A 19532-nucleotide genomic window follows, 5' to 3' on the forward strand; every position below is an offset into this window, starting at 1 on the left:
CACACAGTCCTGACTTTGTAATTTCCTTCTCAAAACTATTCTTCCTGCTACCTCAGGGGGCCTCTTTCTTTTCTTCCTTTTGCAAAAACGACATTCCAAATATCCTAATGCTTTATTGGCAAAGTTGTCTACCTATCATTTCCATCATCTCACAGGGTTAGCAGGTGGAGACTGCACCCTATGCCCTTCCTACCTTTTGCCTACAGAGGCTACTTTGGAGGTGGAAACATGGGGGAGTCAGGTGAGGCAGCAGCAGAAATTGCTTCCTAGTTCAAATAAAGTCAAAGCTGGGTCTCTTTCTGCACTGAACAAATTCTACTGAAGAGTAGCTATTAAAACACTGTGGTCTGAATTTAGTTGTTCTAGAATACTGTTTGAGATAGAAATGCTATGGTTCAGTGTGCTAATGCACATCATACATGCCAGAGTTATGTATGGCAGCCATACATATTTTGGACTCAGGCTTTGAAAACCCTAAGATGGCATACCATTATAATAGGCTAGGTTGCTAAAAGATGCTTATTTTGTCATTTCATATTTTGCTCTTTCATCTTGTTTAATTTTTACGTTACTTATCTATCATTTACTTATCATTTTTTAAAAAACTGTCTGGTATCATTAAGTACTTCATCTTTCAGTTAGATAATTTTTCATGTAATTATGGGAAAAAATGGAAAACTTTTCTGATTATCACAAATGATATGGAGAATCACAAACAATTTGTAGTTAATTAGGAGCTTAGTCAGGGGGTTAATGAGTTTCTACATGGGCTACACAGAAGATGGATATCCAACATGTACCTCTTACACTAATAATATTGACACATATTTTATAAATAAAACAAAGCATGTAGGCACACATGCACATCTCACATCTAGAACACTGAATTTTTGTTATAGCAAAATTGTTCTAGGACTGAAGTTTTAGTTTGTTTTTAAGCTAAAGTAAGGTGTTTTTTATAAGAATTTTAATCACATCAATTGTGTCACAGCTCAGACTGTAAATAGTCATAATATTTCATATTGAGATTGTTTGACATGGTCTGAGTGTCTGTCAGTTTTTCCAACTGTTTCAGCCCTGTCACTTGTTTTTGTTTTGTTTTGTTGTGCATTGTCATATGTTATAAGAGAATTAAAGGACTTGTTTTACTTGCAAAACCCAGTCAGCAATTTTACCACTGCCTGTTCAAACTCCAGCTTAATGGCCTAGACTAAACACTTGTGACAAAGGAGCTGTGGGAATGGATGATGGATCTGTAGCAACTCTAGCTTTAACCTCTAACTAGCTTTCATTATTCATCTTTGCAATTTCCATTTCCTCTTTCTATTGAAATCAGTTGAGTTGAAATACATGGATACTCCTGCACATCCTATGAGATCTGAGTATAGCATTGGACTGTTAATGATACTGTTAATAATTTTTTCATGTTTTTTTCTCTCTTTTTTTTTAGTCTCGACCTATTCCTTCCCACCTTACTTCAGCAGTTGCAGAGAGTATCTTGGCTTCAGCCTGTGAGAGTGAGAGTAGAAATGCCGCCAAGAGGATGCGTCTGGATAGACAACAGGTACTGAGGAGTCTTGGGGTCTGGTGACCACCAGCTATAGCAAATATGGTTAAGTTAATCTGATTTATGGAGAAGAGCAGAATCTCTGGAATGGATTTAAAGTCCACAGAGATATCGTTTTTCTGTCTTTGTGATATGAATTTAAACTTGAAAAAGGCGTGTCCATGAGATCAGTAGAGATGCAATGACAAAAATTTCCTGTGATGAAAAATGGACAATTGTAAAATTAATGAGTTAAAATTTTGTTTAGTATCCAATGTGAAGGCTAATGACTTATCTAAATAAGAGGCTCTAAATGATCATTTACAGTAGTTTTGTAAGTTTACCTGATTGTTTATAATAGTGACCTGATTATGGTCTTTTTGAATGAAAATGAACCTCTAATTTCCTCTGGTCCATTGCCAAATATCAATAGATTATGCTAGGTATGGGGAAAACACAACATAATCTTGAAGCCCAGAAAGCCATAAAATGGGGGTATAAAAGAAGGAACATCTATGTCCTGGGCTTACCTTCACATTAACAAATCATTTACCGTATAACCATTAAGTATCATCTTTCTACATCTCTTTTCTAAGGCTGTATATCCATGTGATGTAGATGTACTTTTGCGGTGTGCGGACTTCTCATTGCGGTGGCTTCTCTTGTTGCGGAGCATGGGCTCTAGGTGCCTGGGCTTCAGAATTGTGGCATGGGCTTAGTTGCTCCGCGGGCATGTGGGATCTTCCCGGACCAGGGATCGAACCTGTGTCCCCTGCATTGGCAGGAGGGTTCTTAACCACTGTGCCACCAGGGAAGCCTGAGACGTTTGTCATTATTATATCTCTAAAATTTATCTTGCTTAAAATAAGTTACAGGCCAATATATAATACCATATTTAGCATAGTGATTAAGACTGCATATTCTGGAGTTAAATACAACTGATTTTGATTCTCAGCTCTACCCTTACTAACTGTGTGACCTTCAGGAAATTATTCCAATTCTCTGTGCCTAGTGTTCTCATATGTAAAATAACAATAATAACAGTACTGATCTTATAGGGGTGTGTGAGAACCCTGAATGATAGATTTATGTTAGGTACTTAGCAATTTGCCTGGCATGTAGTAAGCATCAAGAAAATTCAGCCTAGAAAGAGTTATTTTAATTGATGTTCTAGCTTTTCTGTCATTGCATTGGTATCAGTAAGACTATAAAGAAGCATTAACAGTACTATCTCAGATTTAGGAGTTTTGAATTCAGACTAAGTCCACTTGAGAAAAGATCATTATTCTAGAAATCAGAATAGTAGAATTCCGGGATTGAAAGGAATCTCCTGGTTGTCAGTTCGCTACATAGCTCATCCAATCTACACTCTAGAATATCCCTGAATCATAGAGTCAATCATATGTGCAGTTGTCATGAAAATTAAATGACTGATTCACGTTATGTACTGCCTACTGTCTCCTTCTACAAGCTCCCCAAAGCTGGTCGTCCACAATATTTGGTCTAATCACTTAACCACTGTTGACCTAATCTGTAAAATGGAGGATACAAATGTATAGTTATTTCTTCTTACTGTGAATTATATAGACTTCACTTGGCACGCAGCACAAAGGCTTCTACCAACTGGATTTTACACTTTCGTCAAAGCATGGAGATGTGGGAGCAGGAACTCCCCTAACTGGATCTAAACACTCTTTGCCTAAGTAGAGACAACCAGAGTTCTTTTTGGTGTTGGCAATGGTATCATCCTTTTCTAGGCACATTCTTAACCCAACTCACAATTCTTAGAATTTTCCAGTGACTCAAAGATTCTTCATTGTGTCCCTGGCTTTCTGTTGGTGCATGAAAGTTCAGAAATGAGACAGTTAAAATCTAAATTCTGTTCAGCTGCACACATGACTACTTGCTGCCCCTGGTTAACCATATGTAGGGCTGTAATTATATGTGTCCTTCAGAGTTTATGAAACTAGATAAATTAATTGGGCTTTATAAAGCTATGAACATGAAAGGTACTATGGATGTGTTAAATACTTTATTTCATATGTCCACCTTGCCCCAGGGTCTAGAGGAGGCAGCCTCAGCCCTGAAGCAAGTAGGCAAGGGCAGGAGCCTACTGCCTCGTTAGGAATCAGATGACTGAGGACTGAGGTCAATCCCCAATGAATTATAGAATATACTCAGCATTTCTTTTCTTTTCTTTTTTTAATACATTTATTTATTTATTTATTTTTGGCTGCTTTGGGTCTTTGTTGCTGCTCGTGGGCTTTCTCTAGTTGCAGAGAACGGGGGCTACTCTTTGTTGCGGTGCACGGGCTTCTCATTATTGGGGAGCATGGGATCTAGGTATACGAGCTTCCATAGTTGTGGCTCACGGGCTTCAGTAGTTGTGGCTCACGGGCTCTAGAGCGCAGGCTCATTAGTTGTGGCGCATGGGCTGAGTTGCTCCACGGCATGTGGGATCTTCCAGGACCAGGGCTTGAACCCGTGTCCCCTGCATTTGAAGGTGGATTCTCAACCACTGTACCACCAGGGAAGTCCCAGCATTTCTTTTCTTTTAACATGAAAATCTGGGATTTTTATGTTACCCAGAAAATCCTTTTTCATTTTGGCAATTCAAAAAGATGGGCAGAGTCAGACTTCACATTTATATTGCTATGACATAGCTCAAATTGTCTTTATCTTTGTTATTTAGATATTATTTCACTACTATTTACTTAAAAACCAATCTATCTCAATGATTTTGGCTAAGTTCATCTCACCAGAGAGACAGAGGCAGAAAGTGAGAAAGATTAGAAACATCCACTTGCTGGTCATTTATCCCCCATCGCTTTGTACTTGCTCTTTTTGAGGAATGACGTATATTCTATTCCAAGGCTTGTTGAAATTCCTGATTAATGTGAGGGTTCCTTTGGCTCCTTTTCTCTATTTAAGTTCTTTCAGTTAAATTAGCTTTTAGTTTTATAGAAGGGATCACGTAAAACCAATGGTCAAGGGCTTCCTCGGCAGATCCAGCCCTCATGAAGAACAATGCAGCACGAGTGTGCTGGGTGACAGTTTTTGCGGTGACTGGGACAGATGGAAAATCAATGGTAGGCTGTGATATGACACCTTTGACTCTACTGAAAAGAACACCATAGGGGAATTGGCATGTTAGTTGCTTGTGACATAATAAAAGGTGAGAAAGCAGGGGAAAAAATACTGAAAACTGATGCATCGCTGAGTTAAAGAAGAAAATCGCTATTAGTAAACCAACAGAAAACCATCGGCCCAAGACCAAAAAATATTTAGTAAGCCCACAGTTCCTGCTACTCTGTTTTCTATAGTACTGGTGAATTCACTGTGACCTGTACCTCTTCCTGATTTTTCCTTTGTTCTGTTAGGTTGCTAATGAGTGGGCATGTTATTAAAAGAAACATAATGGTAGGTATCAAGGTTGAAAATATAGCCACATAAACCCAATGGCAGTTTTAATACAGGCATTTCATTTTGTCATGGATGTATCTGAAGACTACCGAAAACACCACGGTCAAGCTGTTTTTGAGTCAGGCAGCTCTCCTTTCATGTTTCCTTCTGTATTTGCACGTACTTTTGGTAACGTTTATAAAATTTCACAAATGCATAATTGAAAGAAATATTTTTCAGTAGGATTTTATGCTTAAATGTAAACATTGTGATAGTAACTGAGATAGGGTTTGAAACCTATTTCTGTGGCCTTCCAGCCCACACTTCCATACCCCTACTCTCAGTCATCCTTGGCTTTCATTCTACTTCTAGCATTTGTCTTTCTTATATACAATATTTTGGAGAAAGAAAACTCTATCTTTGAGTGTTCTAACATGTGTTTCAGCACGGCCCTCTCATCCAAAGGAGAAAAAATATAAGAGAAACAAAGTACCACCTAGAGTAGTTCCTTGAATATATTGTAATTCCTCTGTAACACATGTAATTTTAAACAATTGAAATAGAATATACTTCACAAGTCATCTAACTGTAATAGGCCTTATTTTCTTCATTAGTAATAATATTAATAACAACAGAACAGCAGGAACGTGTATGGATGAAGCACTGTTTGAGGTGGGTTGCAAGCCTATTTTATGTAACTGTCATCACTTTTCATGAAGTGGAGACATTGAGGCTCAGAGCTCTTAGCGCAGAGCTGCTCAAGATGGATCCCCACTTGGATCCAATCCTTGTGCTTTTCAAAATCATGCTTATAGTAACATTTAAAAAAAAATACTTTCAGACATGCAGGCTTATTTTTGATAATTTAGGAAATAGAGTAATGTATAGAGAAGAAATATAATTGACTAGTAATTCCACTATTCAGTTTTATAATTCTTTCTACTACTCTATCTATGCAAAACGTCCTGTTTTAAAAAGCAAAATAGTATCACATTGTATCCTTCCATTTAGCTTAATGTTGTGAATATTTATGGTATCACTATGTAAGTTTATCAATTACTTTTAGAAGCCCCTTAATACTCCATCATGTAGTATTTTCCAAACTATTAAATGTTGATTTTGTTTTTCCTACCATAATTTGCCTGTGAAAAGGATACCTTGCCAGTTATTTTTTTAGAATAAATTATGAGACCTGGGTCAAAAACCAGCAAGGCTTTTTAAGCTCTTGATATATATAAGGTCCATGCTCTTAATTTCTACCTTATTCCTATAAAAATAAGCGTTTCTGCTTGTTTTATAAACATATGCCTATTAAAAGCTTTTTTTAACTTCTAAGAATCTTTGATTCTTAACCAGTGGTTCCTAAACCTTTCAAACATAGCATGTCTGTTTTACAGGAAACACCTCAAAATGCCCCACTTTTAGATCCTGAAATGCAATTTATAGTTAATATAAATTATGCTCACAATTTAAATATGTAAGGATAATGTCTTGATTTTAATATAAATAATACATTATTTATTTTAAAAGTAACATATAATCAAATAACATGTATTTTGGTGTGGAAATATGGGGATTCCACATCACTAGAAGATACAATAAAGTCATCAGCTGCTTCTGCCTGTCCCTCAAATCAATGAAGAAGCCACAGCTACAACTGTCCTCTGATACCGGTGTATTGTGGCTCACAGAATTCAGTGACATGAACTTTACAAATGGTGAAAAACTAGTGGTACAGTTCCAAACAAAACAGCACAATAGTCCCTCGATTTACAAGGTAGTGTATTCCTGAGACAATTCAACATATATTTTAAAACAGGCACAAAAACTTTGTTTTTATACCTAAAATGAAATTAAACTTTAGGCTCAGGAAACCCTATTCAGGCTTTCACCTACAAAAATATCCAGCATGACTTTTTAATATTCACATGGGAACAGGGACAGTTCTTAGTTGATTGGTACTGCCTGGAGAATGTCTGAGCTTTCCATAAGCTGGTCCTCCCACTTCATGCCTATTTCACCTGCTATATATTTTCCAGATGTCCCCTAGAAGGGGTAATGCTGTTTCTGAGAAGCACTGCTATGGACAACTAGTCTAGGATTTGAATACAGGAATGAGAATAATACATTCTCAGATCTATTCCTTGATAATGAATTCATAACTCAGCTCCTCCCATTTTGAAGAGACTGGGCTTGAGGTTCGAAACCCACAATTTTCCATAGATTTGCACCCATTATGTCAAATGAATTCTCCATCCTTTTTTCTACCTTCTGTTTACTTTTTTGTTTTTAAATTTGCCAGAGCCTAAAAGTAAAAATTGGATGCTATAAGATAAAAATAACTTAACCAGGCCCTTTGGTTTAATTTTATTTCTTTGCAAGAAGGAAGCAATTAAGTGTCAATGGCTATAGCAATTCTGCCCCCAGTCAAAAAACTAAGCCACATATGATTACTAATTCCAGTTGTATTTCTAAAGTATAATTCCATTTTGTATTCATCGTTCAGCTATTTTCAATATCTCCTGAGATTACAGTTACATCCTTTTCCAATTTGGAAGTCACCATCAATTAAATTACCATGTTTAACATTTACAATAGGGACACCACAACATCCAACAGTTTGCTACAAATATAATGCCACAAAAAGACAAGGCTCAATAATCTTCAAAAATGCATGTTTTCATCAGTTTCAATCATTCATAAATATGCTGTTTGCACACTCACCATTGGAAGGGTGTGACCAGGTGTACACTGAACCATCTATTCATTCACTTGGTCTCTAAAATGCCTGGCAGTGTTAGTAAGTAATCATATTCCACAGGAAGAGAGGTTTTTTCCATCTGGGAAATAGCTAACAAGTGGATATTGAACCATGACCTTAAATTCATGTGCACCGAGGGGTGGACAAATTAGTAAAGCAATCCAGAGAGACTTGAATACATTCTCACTACTGCAAACCAACCATCATACCTATATAATACCAGAACAGACTCTCAGAATGGTTATAATCACATTTTTAAATGATAAAAATAGGGAAATATTATATATTTCCATTATATTTTTGTAAACATAGAAACTTTATAAACATAAAAACTAAGGAAAAGTAAATATATATATCAAAATGTTTTACAGATACATAAAATATCACTTATGGATAACTACAATAGATATTTACTATTCTAATTTAAAATTTTTAGTTCATTGTGCACATTATATAATATTTGAGAAACACAGTTAAAAAGTTTTAATGGAGGGCTTCCCTGGTGGCGCAGTGGTTGAGAGTCCGCCTGCCGATGCAGGGGACACAGGTTCGTGCCCCAGTCCGGGAAGATCCCACGTGCCGCAGAGCGGCTGGGCCCGTGAGCCATGGCCACTGAGCCTGAGCATCCGGAGCCTGTGCTCCGCAACGGGAGAGGCCACAACGGTGAGAGGTCCACGTACCAAAGTTTTACTGGAATATTTATTTGCTCTGTAGGGAAGAATATTTGACCTGTATTCTGTTGGTATTTTGTGAGCAAGATAATTGCTTTACAAATCTGTATTCTTTCAGCATTAACTTAATAATGTGGCTGGACTTCAAATATGTATTATTTCCAACTTGAGGTCTTGCAAGATAACTTTTTAATGGCAAAAGTTTAAAATTCTTATTTTTCCAATGTGTTTGAACTGCTCCAGGGAGTTCCTTAAATATCTCATGTATCTGTATCAGCAAGGGATATGGTTAATAGGAGAAAATTAGCTCTAAGTAGTCCTAAAGTAGTTTATTTAGCAAATAATCATTATATGGAAGATATTTTGCTTGGTACAGAGGCTACAAAACAAGGATTGAGAACCTTTACTGAGGATTTACCAGATACTAGATTTACTTAAAATCACTTTCTACTGAGCAGGTGTTTTTATTCTTTCTTTGCAGAGGGATGAAACATAACATCTTTCCTCTAGAAACTCACATTCTGTTAAAGACAAGTGAAATTAGTATGGTAAATGAAATTATAAGGGTGTGATCAGATTGTTGTGAAAGCCAGAGGAGAGTTCTTCTAATTCTGCTGGGGAAACCCAGGAGGGCTTCCCAGAGGGGGCACTATTTGAGCCAGACCATGAGAAATGAAGGAGATTATGAGAGCTAGCAGATGATAGTCCAGACACATGGAGCCTTTTGAAACATGAAAGTTTCCTGAGTATCAAAAACAGTCATCTCTGTGAGTAAAACTTGAGAATCTTGAGAAGAAATAAAAGGAGAGGGGATTGGACATGAGGGTTTAAATTAGATTGTGGGCATTTTATATGCTCTGTTAAGTTATTTGGACTTTAAGTACATGCCAGAGATAAGTGGGAAGGAGAGTGACATCTCCAATTTTTAGGAAGCTTCAGAACCCTAGGGACAACAAAACGTAGATGTAGTGGGGCAAAGGTGAGGTCCCAATTCAGCAAGAATTCCTTTCTCTACCACCTACATTTCAGATTTGCTATTTAATTGTAACAGTAGTTAAATTTGAGCTAATGCCGAAAAGTAATTATGAAGATTAATCTGCTATAAGGTATTTTGAAGTTACAAATGAGTGATTTCGGAATACCTACTCTTCCATGCTGCAGTGTTAGCTCAGCTAATGAGGAATCAAAGTTTAATTTTCTCCTATAGTTTCAACTTATATAACTGTATATATAGATTATTATTCTTTCTATTGTAAATATTTTTCATCTTTTTCTCTTTTTATGATCTCTCAAAAAACTGACATATGGTTTTCCTCAAACAGTGACTTTTTATCTTTTTTTTTTCTTAAATTGAGAGTAAGGTTACTTCTGTATAAAATTTTTCCTTAGTGTATGTATTTTCCTTATGTAATGATATATCAACGTATATCTGAGTAGTGATGTACAGTGCATGATTCTCTTGGTCTCTCAGTAGTACTATGAAGCATGTAGATCACATGGTTTCCCTTTTCTATGGATGGAGAATCTGAATCTAAGAAACTTTCTTTTGGATACATCTATGGGGTTTTGAAGGGGGGGGAACTGGGAACAGCCTCAATTTCTGATTTTATTTTTTGTCTTTCTGTTACTCATTTTGCTTTACTATTTGGTTTTCTCGCTTCATTGAGAATTCTCCCACATTTGTCTAGAAATGATTCTTTCTTTAATTTTAGGTGAATCTTTGGCTTAGGATGTTATTAATTTCAAGTGGATCAATGTCAGGATATGAGTAGGTGGTTTGAATTCAGAGAGAGAAATTCATCATAATATGTTAATACACTTTTTAGTGCCAAAGTCAAGGGAACATATGGTTTACTGGGTTCTCCATGAAGACTGCATTTTTGTTAATGTCTTTTAAAACGAGTTATTTTAGGCTTAGCAGACAAAGAGTATGACTTATTTGTTTTATGCCAAATATATTCATTTTTATAATTTATTTCTCATGATCTGTCCATTCCTTGTCCTGTCTTTTTAATCTAGCCAGTTTAAAACCCACTAGTTACTCTGAAACAATAATTTTATGTGTATTGGGGAAATTTAGCCACAGTCACAAGTTTATTATGAAATTAGATAATATGACAGCTTGATAAATTGGGCTATGCTTCCTAAAGAGATTTATGATGTTTAACATGACTCAGGTGGTAAATACCACAAGCCCAGTGGCCTCAAGTAATACACATTGTTCTTCAGTTACTTAGCACTTTGGGAAAGCATGGTTTCTGCAGAGCTAGGTTTTCTAGATAGCTGTGGGTTAGCCTTACAAATGATTTTACTTTCATTTGTAGTGGAAATATTCCTAAAATCTCAATGCATCTTCATTTCATGCCATAACTCTTCGGATCATAACCTTTAAAGATGGATTTAGTTATTAATATTAATCTTTACTAAGAATTGTGTGGTGCTGACATCAGCTTTAGCTACAGACACAGATACCGCAGAGCAGGTGGTGGAATAAGTGATCTTGTAAAGTCTGTCCTAGAGAAAACTCCCTGAGGCAGGTCAACTCACTTTATTGGTAATTTACCTCTTTCTCATAATGGTGAGGGGAACCTGACTTTCTGACAGGCTTGGCAGCAAAATTGATCTTTACCTATTAACTTTGCTGAAATGGATCAATCTCTCATATTATCTCTCATCCTCAGGAAGAAGCCCCATTTTTCCCATGCTATCAGTGTTCTTTGCCTGGTCAACAATGTTACTTCTTTCTTGCTTCAACAATCCAATGCCTTCTCAATGTCTACTGGACAGTCTGTATTTGTCCTTATTTACATCCTGTTAAAAGAATATAAGGAAAACTACCTCTCACTGTTTTAGGAGTTTATACAAAGCTATTTTCTAAGAGCTCTTACCTGCACTCATTCATCAAGAGCAAAGTGATACTTACATAGGTCAAAAACCAAGTCACATTTATTTTTAAGCTCCCTTTAATGTTTTGCCTTGAACACAAGCAAGATCAAAATAGCCTTTTCAGTGAAACAATTAAGATGAAAGTCCAGTGAGATTCCTACATTAAGATCAAACTTCTCATTAAATCACTTCTCTGGTAACATTCTGTGTTCTTATTTTTCTTGGTTTTGGTGCTAGTTCTGTTATTTAAGAAAACATAATAATGCATTCTGGGTCTGATATTCAAGGACCCTCAGGGAACTCCCAGAGCCCAGTAGTAACCTTCACTTTTTTGCATCTCTGAAGTTTGAGACTAGCCTCCTATTCCCAAATCCTCTATGAAAATATAAGTGAGATTTAACAGAAGTCAGGGTTCTGAGTTCTTGAAAGAGGGCAAAGAGCAAAAGTACAAAACGAGGTCATACTTGCAACTGTGAACTTAAGTTATAAAATAGGTAGATGTAAGTGAAAGTTTATCTGAATCTCATAGGCATTATAATTTCCATCAATAAATGGCAATTAAAGTAAAGCTTTCTACTATATGCCAATCTCTCCTATTCATTCTTTTTTTTTGCTACATGATTTCTTTCTGGTGGGGGGACCTGAGAAGTTTAGAGAAAGATCATAGCCTTCGATTCGGGCGTTTGGAAAATAGAGTCTCAGAAGCAGTGGCGTGTTTGAACTGCATATGTTGGCGTATATACAGAGTAGCTATACTTGGGGATTGCTAGTACATACATAACTTTTCAAAAAAGCCTCTTTTTCAGATTTTTAAATTATCATGTTTACTGTAGGACATACTGGACTCAAAAACCATTAGCGCTTCCAAGAACCTCACAGACCACTTAGTTCAATAGGTTTATTTTATAAAAGAAACAGGCCTGGAAAATTTCAATTTCAGTTTAGATTTCCTTTCCTTCCTTCCCTCCTTCCCTTCTTCCTTCCTTCCTTCCTTCCCTCCTTCCTTTCTTCCTTTCTTCCTCCCTCCCTCTCCCTCTATCTCTCTCTCTCTTTCTTTCTTTCTTCAGTGATTTTTTTCATAGTTCACTAGAAACAGAATTTCTCTTTAAAAAGAAGGAAAACAGACCAATACATACAAAGAATTTAGCTCCCTTTAGATTTCAGAGTAATGTTCTGAGTAATGAAAATCAGAATGCTTCATAAATTTCAAATCGTAAGGCCATAATACATTCATAGCATGCAAGAATTTGAATACTATTTTAGACGCAGAACTCAGAAGGCCACATTATTTTATTCAATTGCATTTTTCTATCATTTATTTTTGCCTGTGAAGCAAGTTTGAGAAGTCCAATGAAGCTGTCAAGCTTCAAATGTCTCCATAAGTGTGAGGAAAATTTCCTTTCCAGGGAACTGCTCAGCTATCCATGTATCTTCTTTAATTCTTTATTTAAGATCCTTCATTTGAGGTCATTCTAAAAATACAGAATCCTTTCTGCAGTTTTTTACATTAAATGAACTTCTTGAACTACCATGTATTTGATCATTCATATTCTAAGAACAAAATTTGTTGAAATCGTTTCAGATACCCAGATTCAGGTTTAAATGCCAAGTTCTTCACCATTCATCTCAGCTATATTGGAGAAATGAATCAGGACATGTATGGGAAACACATCATACATAATTATACTAATGTATGTGTGTCCTCTTACACCTTAATTTGAAAGCACATACATTTTCTCATTTAATTTGTTTCCCAAAACTCGGAGAGGTCTACATCATTACTGCTCTTGTTCATGACTAAAAATTACACAAAGAGGAAATGTAGTGCCTCTTTGTTGCTCCTATTTTCTTTCTATAGAAAGGACATTTGGGGGATTTAGAGATATGTGAATGTGGAGCAGAATCTTTAATGCTCCAAGCACACCCTCCTTCCTTCAGTATGCCTTTGCTCAGGCAGTCTGGCAGCTCCAGTTCCACTCCTGTGTTTATTTGTACGCCCATCCCCAAGTGCACCTGCTTTAAGAAGCACCCCTTGGATCAACTCGCAGCCCACAAAGCTAAGTCCCTTTCCTCCTTCTCTGTGTAGCAATGACTATCAGCACAGCATATTTGAGGACTTGATTATATTCCCAGGTAACATTGTAATGGCCTCCAGGTGTCTTTTGGAATATTGACTCTATAAATTTTTATCACTCTGTGGGATTAAAACAGCTTTGGCCGGCATCACTTTGAGCCCCAAAGATACCTAGTTATGTACTGGGAAAAGGGTAAGCATTAAATAAACATCCATTTGTGGCTTGATGTAGCATGGCAAAAAGTTCAGTTTTAAGGAAGGAAGGAGCCTTTTAATGAGATGCCTGCCAACACAATAGGAAATGTTCAAGCCCAAGAATGGTGTTATGTGGCCAAATAGAGCAGGAATCATTGGAATTAATACTGCAATTTAAAATGTTGTCTGACAACTTGGTAAACACAGTTTTAACACCAAATGGGGAAAGTCACAAATACAATATGATAGGGAGGAAGGGTGTAAGCTGCGGAAAGGAAGTCTCAACATTTAGTTCTTTGAACACTATTGCTTTCCACAGTTCAGTGAGAAAACGAAGGCAGCTTTTAGGTTCCTGACAAAGCAATTATAGCGAGACCCAGACGCTGGGAGCTGACCTGACCTTTGCCCTTGGGAAGTTGTCATAGCAGCAGGCTGCATAGCTCAGCTTGATACAATTACTACTGCAGGCTCCGGACAGAAGTTGCGCCCTAAATACAGCACATTTGAACATTAATATACGAGTATGTATATTAATTCTTCCTTAGTGGTGGCCGTCTCTCTCCTTTACTCAGCACTCATCTAATTTTAGGTACTCATTTCATAAGAAGTCTATGTTTAAAGGCAACAACAGCTACGTGCCTTTGGAGGATTTGCAGTGATGTATCTGGGGTATAGTTCCTTGGGGAAAAGTTATTTTAAACAGTGTTGCTAACAAAAGAAAGTTTCAGATGCTGTAAACTGGATGTAGCACTTTTTTTTAAAGCTATGTATGCTGTCTATTCTCATCAAATAAATAATTTTTATCCTTATTTACTCTTTGCTTATTCCCAAATATATGCATGCACCTCTAGATCTGTGTCTTATAATCAAAAGATAGCTATTTAAAGTTATCTATAAGAAGATGTGTATCTAGGTAAACACAGTATGTCCACAAAAAGGAGAGGGTATCTGTCAATATGTTAAAAAAAGGCTTTGGGATCATTACTGGGGTACTCATTTGAATTTTTAAAATATTGCTTTAGTTTACTAGGCTAAATTTGGTGTTAATGTGGACATGTTCTCCCAAAACTAAAACCTTAATAGCAATGTTAAATTATATTTCATTATATAGTCATATTTTATAAATAGTTATAATTATTAATGCATGCATAATCTCTAAACACTCAGATAAACTGTTAACTGCACAACTTTTTAATTAAAATATTATTTCTATTCCAATGATAAATAAAATATATGAAAATCTTCTGCCTAAAACAAACAAACAAACAAAATCCTAGTAGTCTATATGATCAGCAGAGAACCTGTATATTCTAAATCATGACCTTAAAGAATTTCTAATGGATACATGTATATGTATGGCTGAGTCGCTTTGCTGTGCACCTGAAACTGTCACAATGTTGTTAATCGGCTATACCCCAATATAAAATAAAAAGTTTAAAAAAAAAGAATTTCTAAATATTAAATATAATCTGAATAGTAATAATTTACTTTTGCTTAAAGCTTGAGGAAAATTAATATGACATATTGACGCTATAGTAATTTCAAACCAGCATTTCAGAAATTACAAAAGGACGCATATAGAATAATCTGAATACATGATAACCTAAATTTAAGATATCAAATTAAAATTGAATTTTGTCTCTGTTATGACTCAGGTTAAAAATTAGGGGAGTTTTCCAAAAAGCCTGGAAGCACAATTTGTTTGGACACGAGAATATGTAAATATCAAAATTTAGTGTATTATAATGAACTTACTTTTAAGAATGCATTTAAAAACATAAAATATATTCACCTCAATGGCACAAAAATTGAGGGTATATCCACTCTAATCTAAATCCATATATTATATATGAAAAGAGATACTCTCCTGTATTATTCCACTGGGAAGACGTTAAGCAACATTTGTCTGCTGTCTCAGGCCATTGAAATAGAGCTGACTAACCATCTCTATATTGCAATCTGCAGCCTGCAAGAATGAGGGCTAGATAGGAAAGTATCCAATGAGTACACATTTAGAGATGAGGAAACCTGGCTTACTTTTCTTCTCAGAGATAACTTGAATTAGGAATTTTCAAATCATTTCATTCATTAAGTAATCAGTGAAACACCATACCAAAATCTTAACCTTATTTTTATTTTAAACTTAGAATTGACCCAGGAGAGCATGATCTGGCATTCAGTGACTACTGAAAGCAACGTCAGGAGAGCAGTGCCAAGAATTAGGAGATCTAACACATGGAAATCTCTTACTTGAAAGTGTTAGAAAAGTTAGTCAAAAATGGTTTAAGCAAAAGGGAAATTATAAGCTCAGGTAACTAAAAATTCTAGCAGTAGTCCAGCTTTATATGCATGTGGTTGATTGTCTTAGAGATAAATAGGATCTCTCTCAGAGGTCTCTTGGCTCTACACCATCTTTGTTGTTTCTATTCTCTGACAGGTTCTCCCTCGTGGTAGCAATATGGCTGCAGAAGCTCCAGTTTTCCATCTTCCCTATTGACTGACTATGATTGGGTTACACATTCAACCCTGAAGCAACTGCTGGGGCCAGGAGAACAGAATAGGTTGCATGCTCAGTTTTGAATTCATGTATGTAGTCAGCTATACACAGCACATGGAATAAGAGTGGGAAAGGAAAATCAGATACAGTTATTAAAAGAGGGAGGGGAGGAGATGAATGCTGAAAGATCAAAGGAAAACAATGTTTGCTCTTGTGGGCTCTATTAGTTTCCTAGGGATCCCATGACAAAGTATTACTAACTTAGTGGCTTAAAACAACAGAAATTTATTATTTCCAAATTCTAGAGTCTAGAAGTCCAAAATCAAGGCATTGGAAGGGCCATGCTGCCTCCAAAGCATCTCGGGAATGATCCTTCCTTACCTCTTCCAGCTTCTGGTACCCTTAGGCATCCCTTGGCTTGTAGCAGCCATCACTGCCTCCATCTTCACATGACCATCTGTGTCTACATATCTTCTCTTCTTATAAGGATACCAGTCATATTGGATTAGGACCCACCCTAATTCACTATGGTCTCCTCTTAACTAGATTACATCTGCAAAGACCCTATTTCTAAACAAGGTCACATTTGTAGGTATTAGTGGTTAGGACTTCAACATATGTTTTTGATGACACAATTCAGAATTCCTATCTATCTGTGGACCTTGAAACCTAGAAAACAAGTTCTATCTTCCGAAATACAATGATGGGAGAGGCATAGGATAGACATTCCCATTCCAAAAGGGAGAAGTGGGAAGGAAAAAAGGGTCACAGATCCCAAGCAAATCTAAAACTCAACAGAGTAAATTCTATTAGATTTCAAGGCGTGAGAATAATTGTTTATGTCTCCATGCTCTGTTCTCCCACCACACCTGGGCAGCAGCCCCATCCTCCTGGCCGATCTGGATGGTGGCCCTGCCCTCTCAGCCTGAGACATCTAGTTGGCTGGCCTCAGTCAGCTGTGCCTTCTCTGATCTCTGCATCTTCGGCATTGCCCTAGGAGTCATTCTTCTTTCATTCCATCCTACTTCTGTCCCTTTCAGTTCAGGCTTGCAGTTTTTCTGCTGGTATAAAATTCTCAAAACCTTTATCAGTCTTCCATGGATGTCAAGGTGATCCACACTAGCTGACACATCCTTCCTGGATAACTTTGTCTCTATCCCTAGCCTTTGCTGAGATTGTTGACTGGACCCATAAGTCACACACCTAATCTCTTTGGCACAGAGCTGTCCAGCCACACCCTGTTTCTAAAGCACACTATCCGGAAAATATTCCAAATCATCAAGTGCCGGTTCCTTTGTGTTAGTAAATTGAACCCATAACATAGGCTAATTCCAATTTTTGCATTCCATTTTTTAAAGGATGTGTGTATGGCTTTATGCCCATGTGTCACACCTAATGAGAGTTTACCAACAGAACTAGTGAAGGCATAGAATTTAAAGTGTGTCTATAAATGCAAAATATATAACTACTTCCAATGCTATTTAAATGGAAAAAATTTATAAACTGAGTTTTATTTACTTAAATATTTGAGGTAGAGCTAATATCATTTATTTGTTTTTAAAAATTACATGAGTTTTATCATGAGGAGACAGTTATATATAATCTTTCTCTTTCTCTTGTGCATAGTGTAGATAAACTCTTATACAAAATGAAATTTCACAGCAAAATGTGAAGAAATGCTAGTCATCTGAAATCAATGATAGGTATGGAGAGTACAAATATTAGAAATACAATTTTTAAAAAAGAAGGTAAATATTAGCCCTATTGCCTATTGACAAATGTAACGCATATATATACTCCATTATGTTGTTACTGTCAAACACAGTAAGTACTTTACACACCTCCACACCCTCACACCCACAAAATCTGTTCTTTTTTTAAAACATCTTAATAGTTTATGTTTCCTTAATAAATATTACATATAAGTGGCATGGACATATATACACTACCAAATGTAAAATAGATAGTTAGTGGGAAGCAGCTGCATAGCACAGGGAGATCAGCTCGGTGCTTTGTGACCACTTAGAGGGGTGGGAGGGAGGGAGACGCAAGAGGGAAGAGATATGGGAACATATGTATATGTATAACTGATTCACTTTGTTATAAAGCAGAAACTAACACACCATTGTAAAGCAATTTTACTCCAATAAAGATGTTAAAAAATTTTTTTTAATAAATATTACATATAAAATAGGAATATTACATAGATTTTAAATGGTTTGTTTTCTGCCTTAGAGACAAAGCTCTTACAGAACCCAGTGATTCATGCATGCAAACCCTGTATATATATATATATATATATATATATATATATATATATATATATATCCCTGATCAAGGCCATTTGTAATTAGACTAATAATAAGTGCTTCTTAATGATGAGGAGGAAACCAATTATTAATGAGCTGCTTCTTGAAAAATACTGGCCATTCATTAGCTCTACAGTGCTGACCAAGGTTTAAATGTGTATATTCTGTTCTAAAATCCAACTAAAATGAACCTCTCTATATATATTGCTGTCTTTTGTTTCTTTGTTTACCTTTTGCTTTTCTGTGAATATGAAAGCACTGTGGAAAATTTGACAGTGATTTATTAATTATGGAGGTGCCACTCAAGGCAGGTCTGAAAAACTGTGTGTATCTTAGCACAAAGGCAAACACATTAACAGCCCGGATGCACCCCTGTGCAAGGCTGAGGGGATCAACATCAGGGCTGCTTGGCTGCAAATTCCTTCCCTTAATCCCTTCCCAAACAACCCAATCAGGAGGAAGAAAGGGCCTGCATCTCTGCCTTTGTAACATGTCAGGGCCCTGTGTTCTTCGAACCTCAGATGTGAAGTCAATATAATGGATGCTTTTGTATTAAGTAACTCAGGAGCCCCTGTTCACGAGACACAGAGGAGGAACCTGGGGCTGGGCTATAGCTGTGGCCACAGGGTCCAATGCAAAGATCGATCACACTCATTAGGTCTTATGAGTATTTCCAGGAATAATTCAGTTCCCCTGCATTGTAACATGTGACTTGCTTCAACAAGTCAGAAAAGTACTGCTCCAGTATTTTGAAGATAAATAAATAAATAAAACTGAATTGAATCATTCATTTCTCAGTACATTAAACCTATACATTTCAAAAGTATATAGGAGGGGTGGCAGAAGGCAGACGTGTTTTATTTGGCCTGAACATCGCTGTAAAATGTTTGCATTTGAAGGCTTTTCAATGAGACATGTGCTCTTGAATTTTCCACTGTCCCCACATCTTCTCATTGTCCCATAGCCAGACCTCTTCACCACATATATACCTTGCCCTGTCCCTAGAGACAGTTGAATTTGACGCTTTGTAATAGATCAAGACTTTTGAAATACCTAGTATCAGCTGCGTCTTTTATCATCCAAACATATGTGCCAATATTTTTGCTTTAAAAAATAAAGCTTTACTAATCCTTTGAAAAAAATAATTAGGTTGAGAAATAAGATCGTCTTGAGGTGCTTATCCACTCCAGC

The 19532-nt window shown here is 36.5% G+C and overlaps 1 protein-coding gene across 6 annotated transcripts in view; it reads left to right on the forward strand.

The window, feature by feature from the left end:
• The window catches only part of NOL4 (nucleolar protein 4), a 394425-nt gene that overhangs the window by 299720 nt on the left and 75173 nt on the right, over positions 1-19532 (forward strand). For all 6 annotated transcript variants that reach the window (XM_067699379.1, XM_067699374.1, XM_067699375.1 and 3 more), the window contains one exon: positions 1451-1564. In XM_067699379.1, coding sequence (XP_067555480.1) covers positions 1451-1564 — 114 coding nt within the window. The remainder of the gene's footprint in view (positions 1-1450; positions 1565-19532) is intronic.

The sequence above is a fragment of the Pseudorca crassidens genome, chromosome 12, assembly GCF_039906515.1.
Source record: "Pseudorca crassidens isolate mPseCra1 chromosome 12, mPseCra1.hap1, whole genome shotgun sequence".
NCBI classification, from domain to species: domain Eukaryota; kingdom Metazoa; phylum Chordata; class Mammalia; order Artiodactyla; family Delphinidae; genus Pseudorca; species Pseudorca crassidens.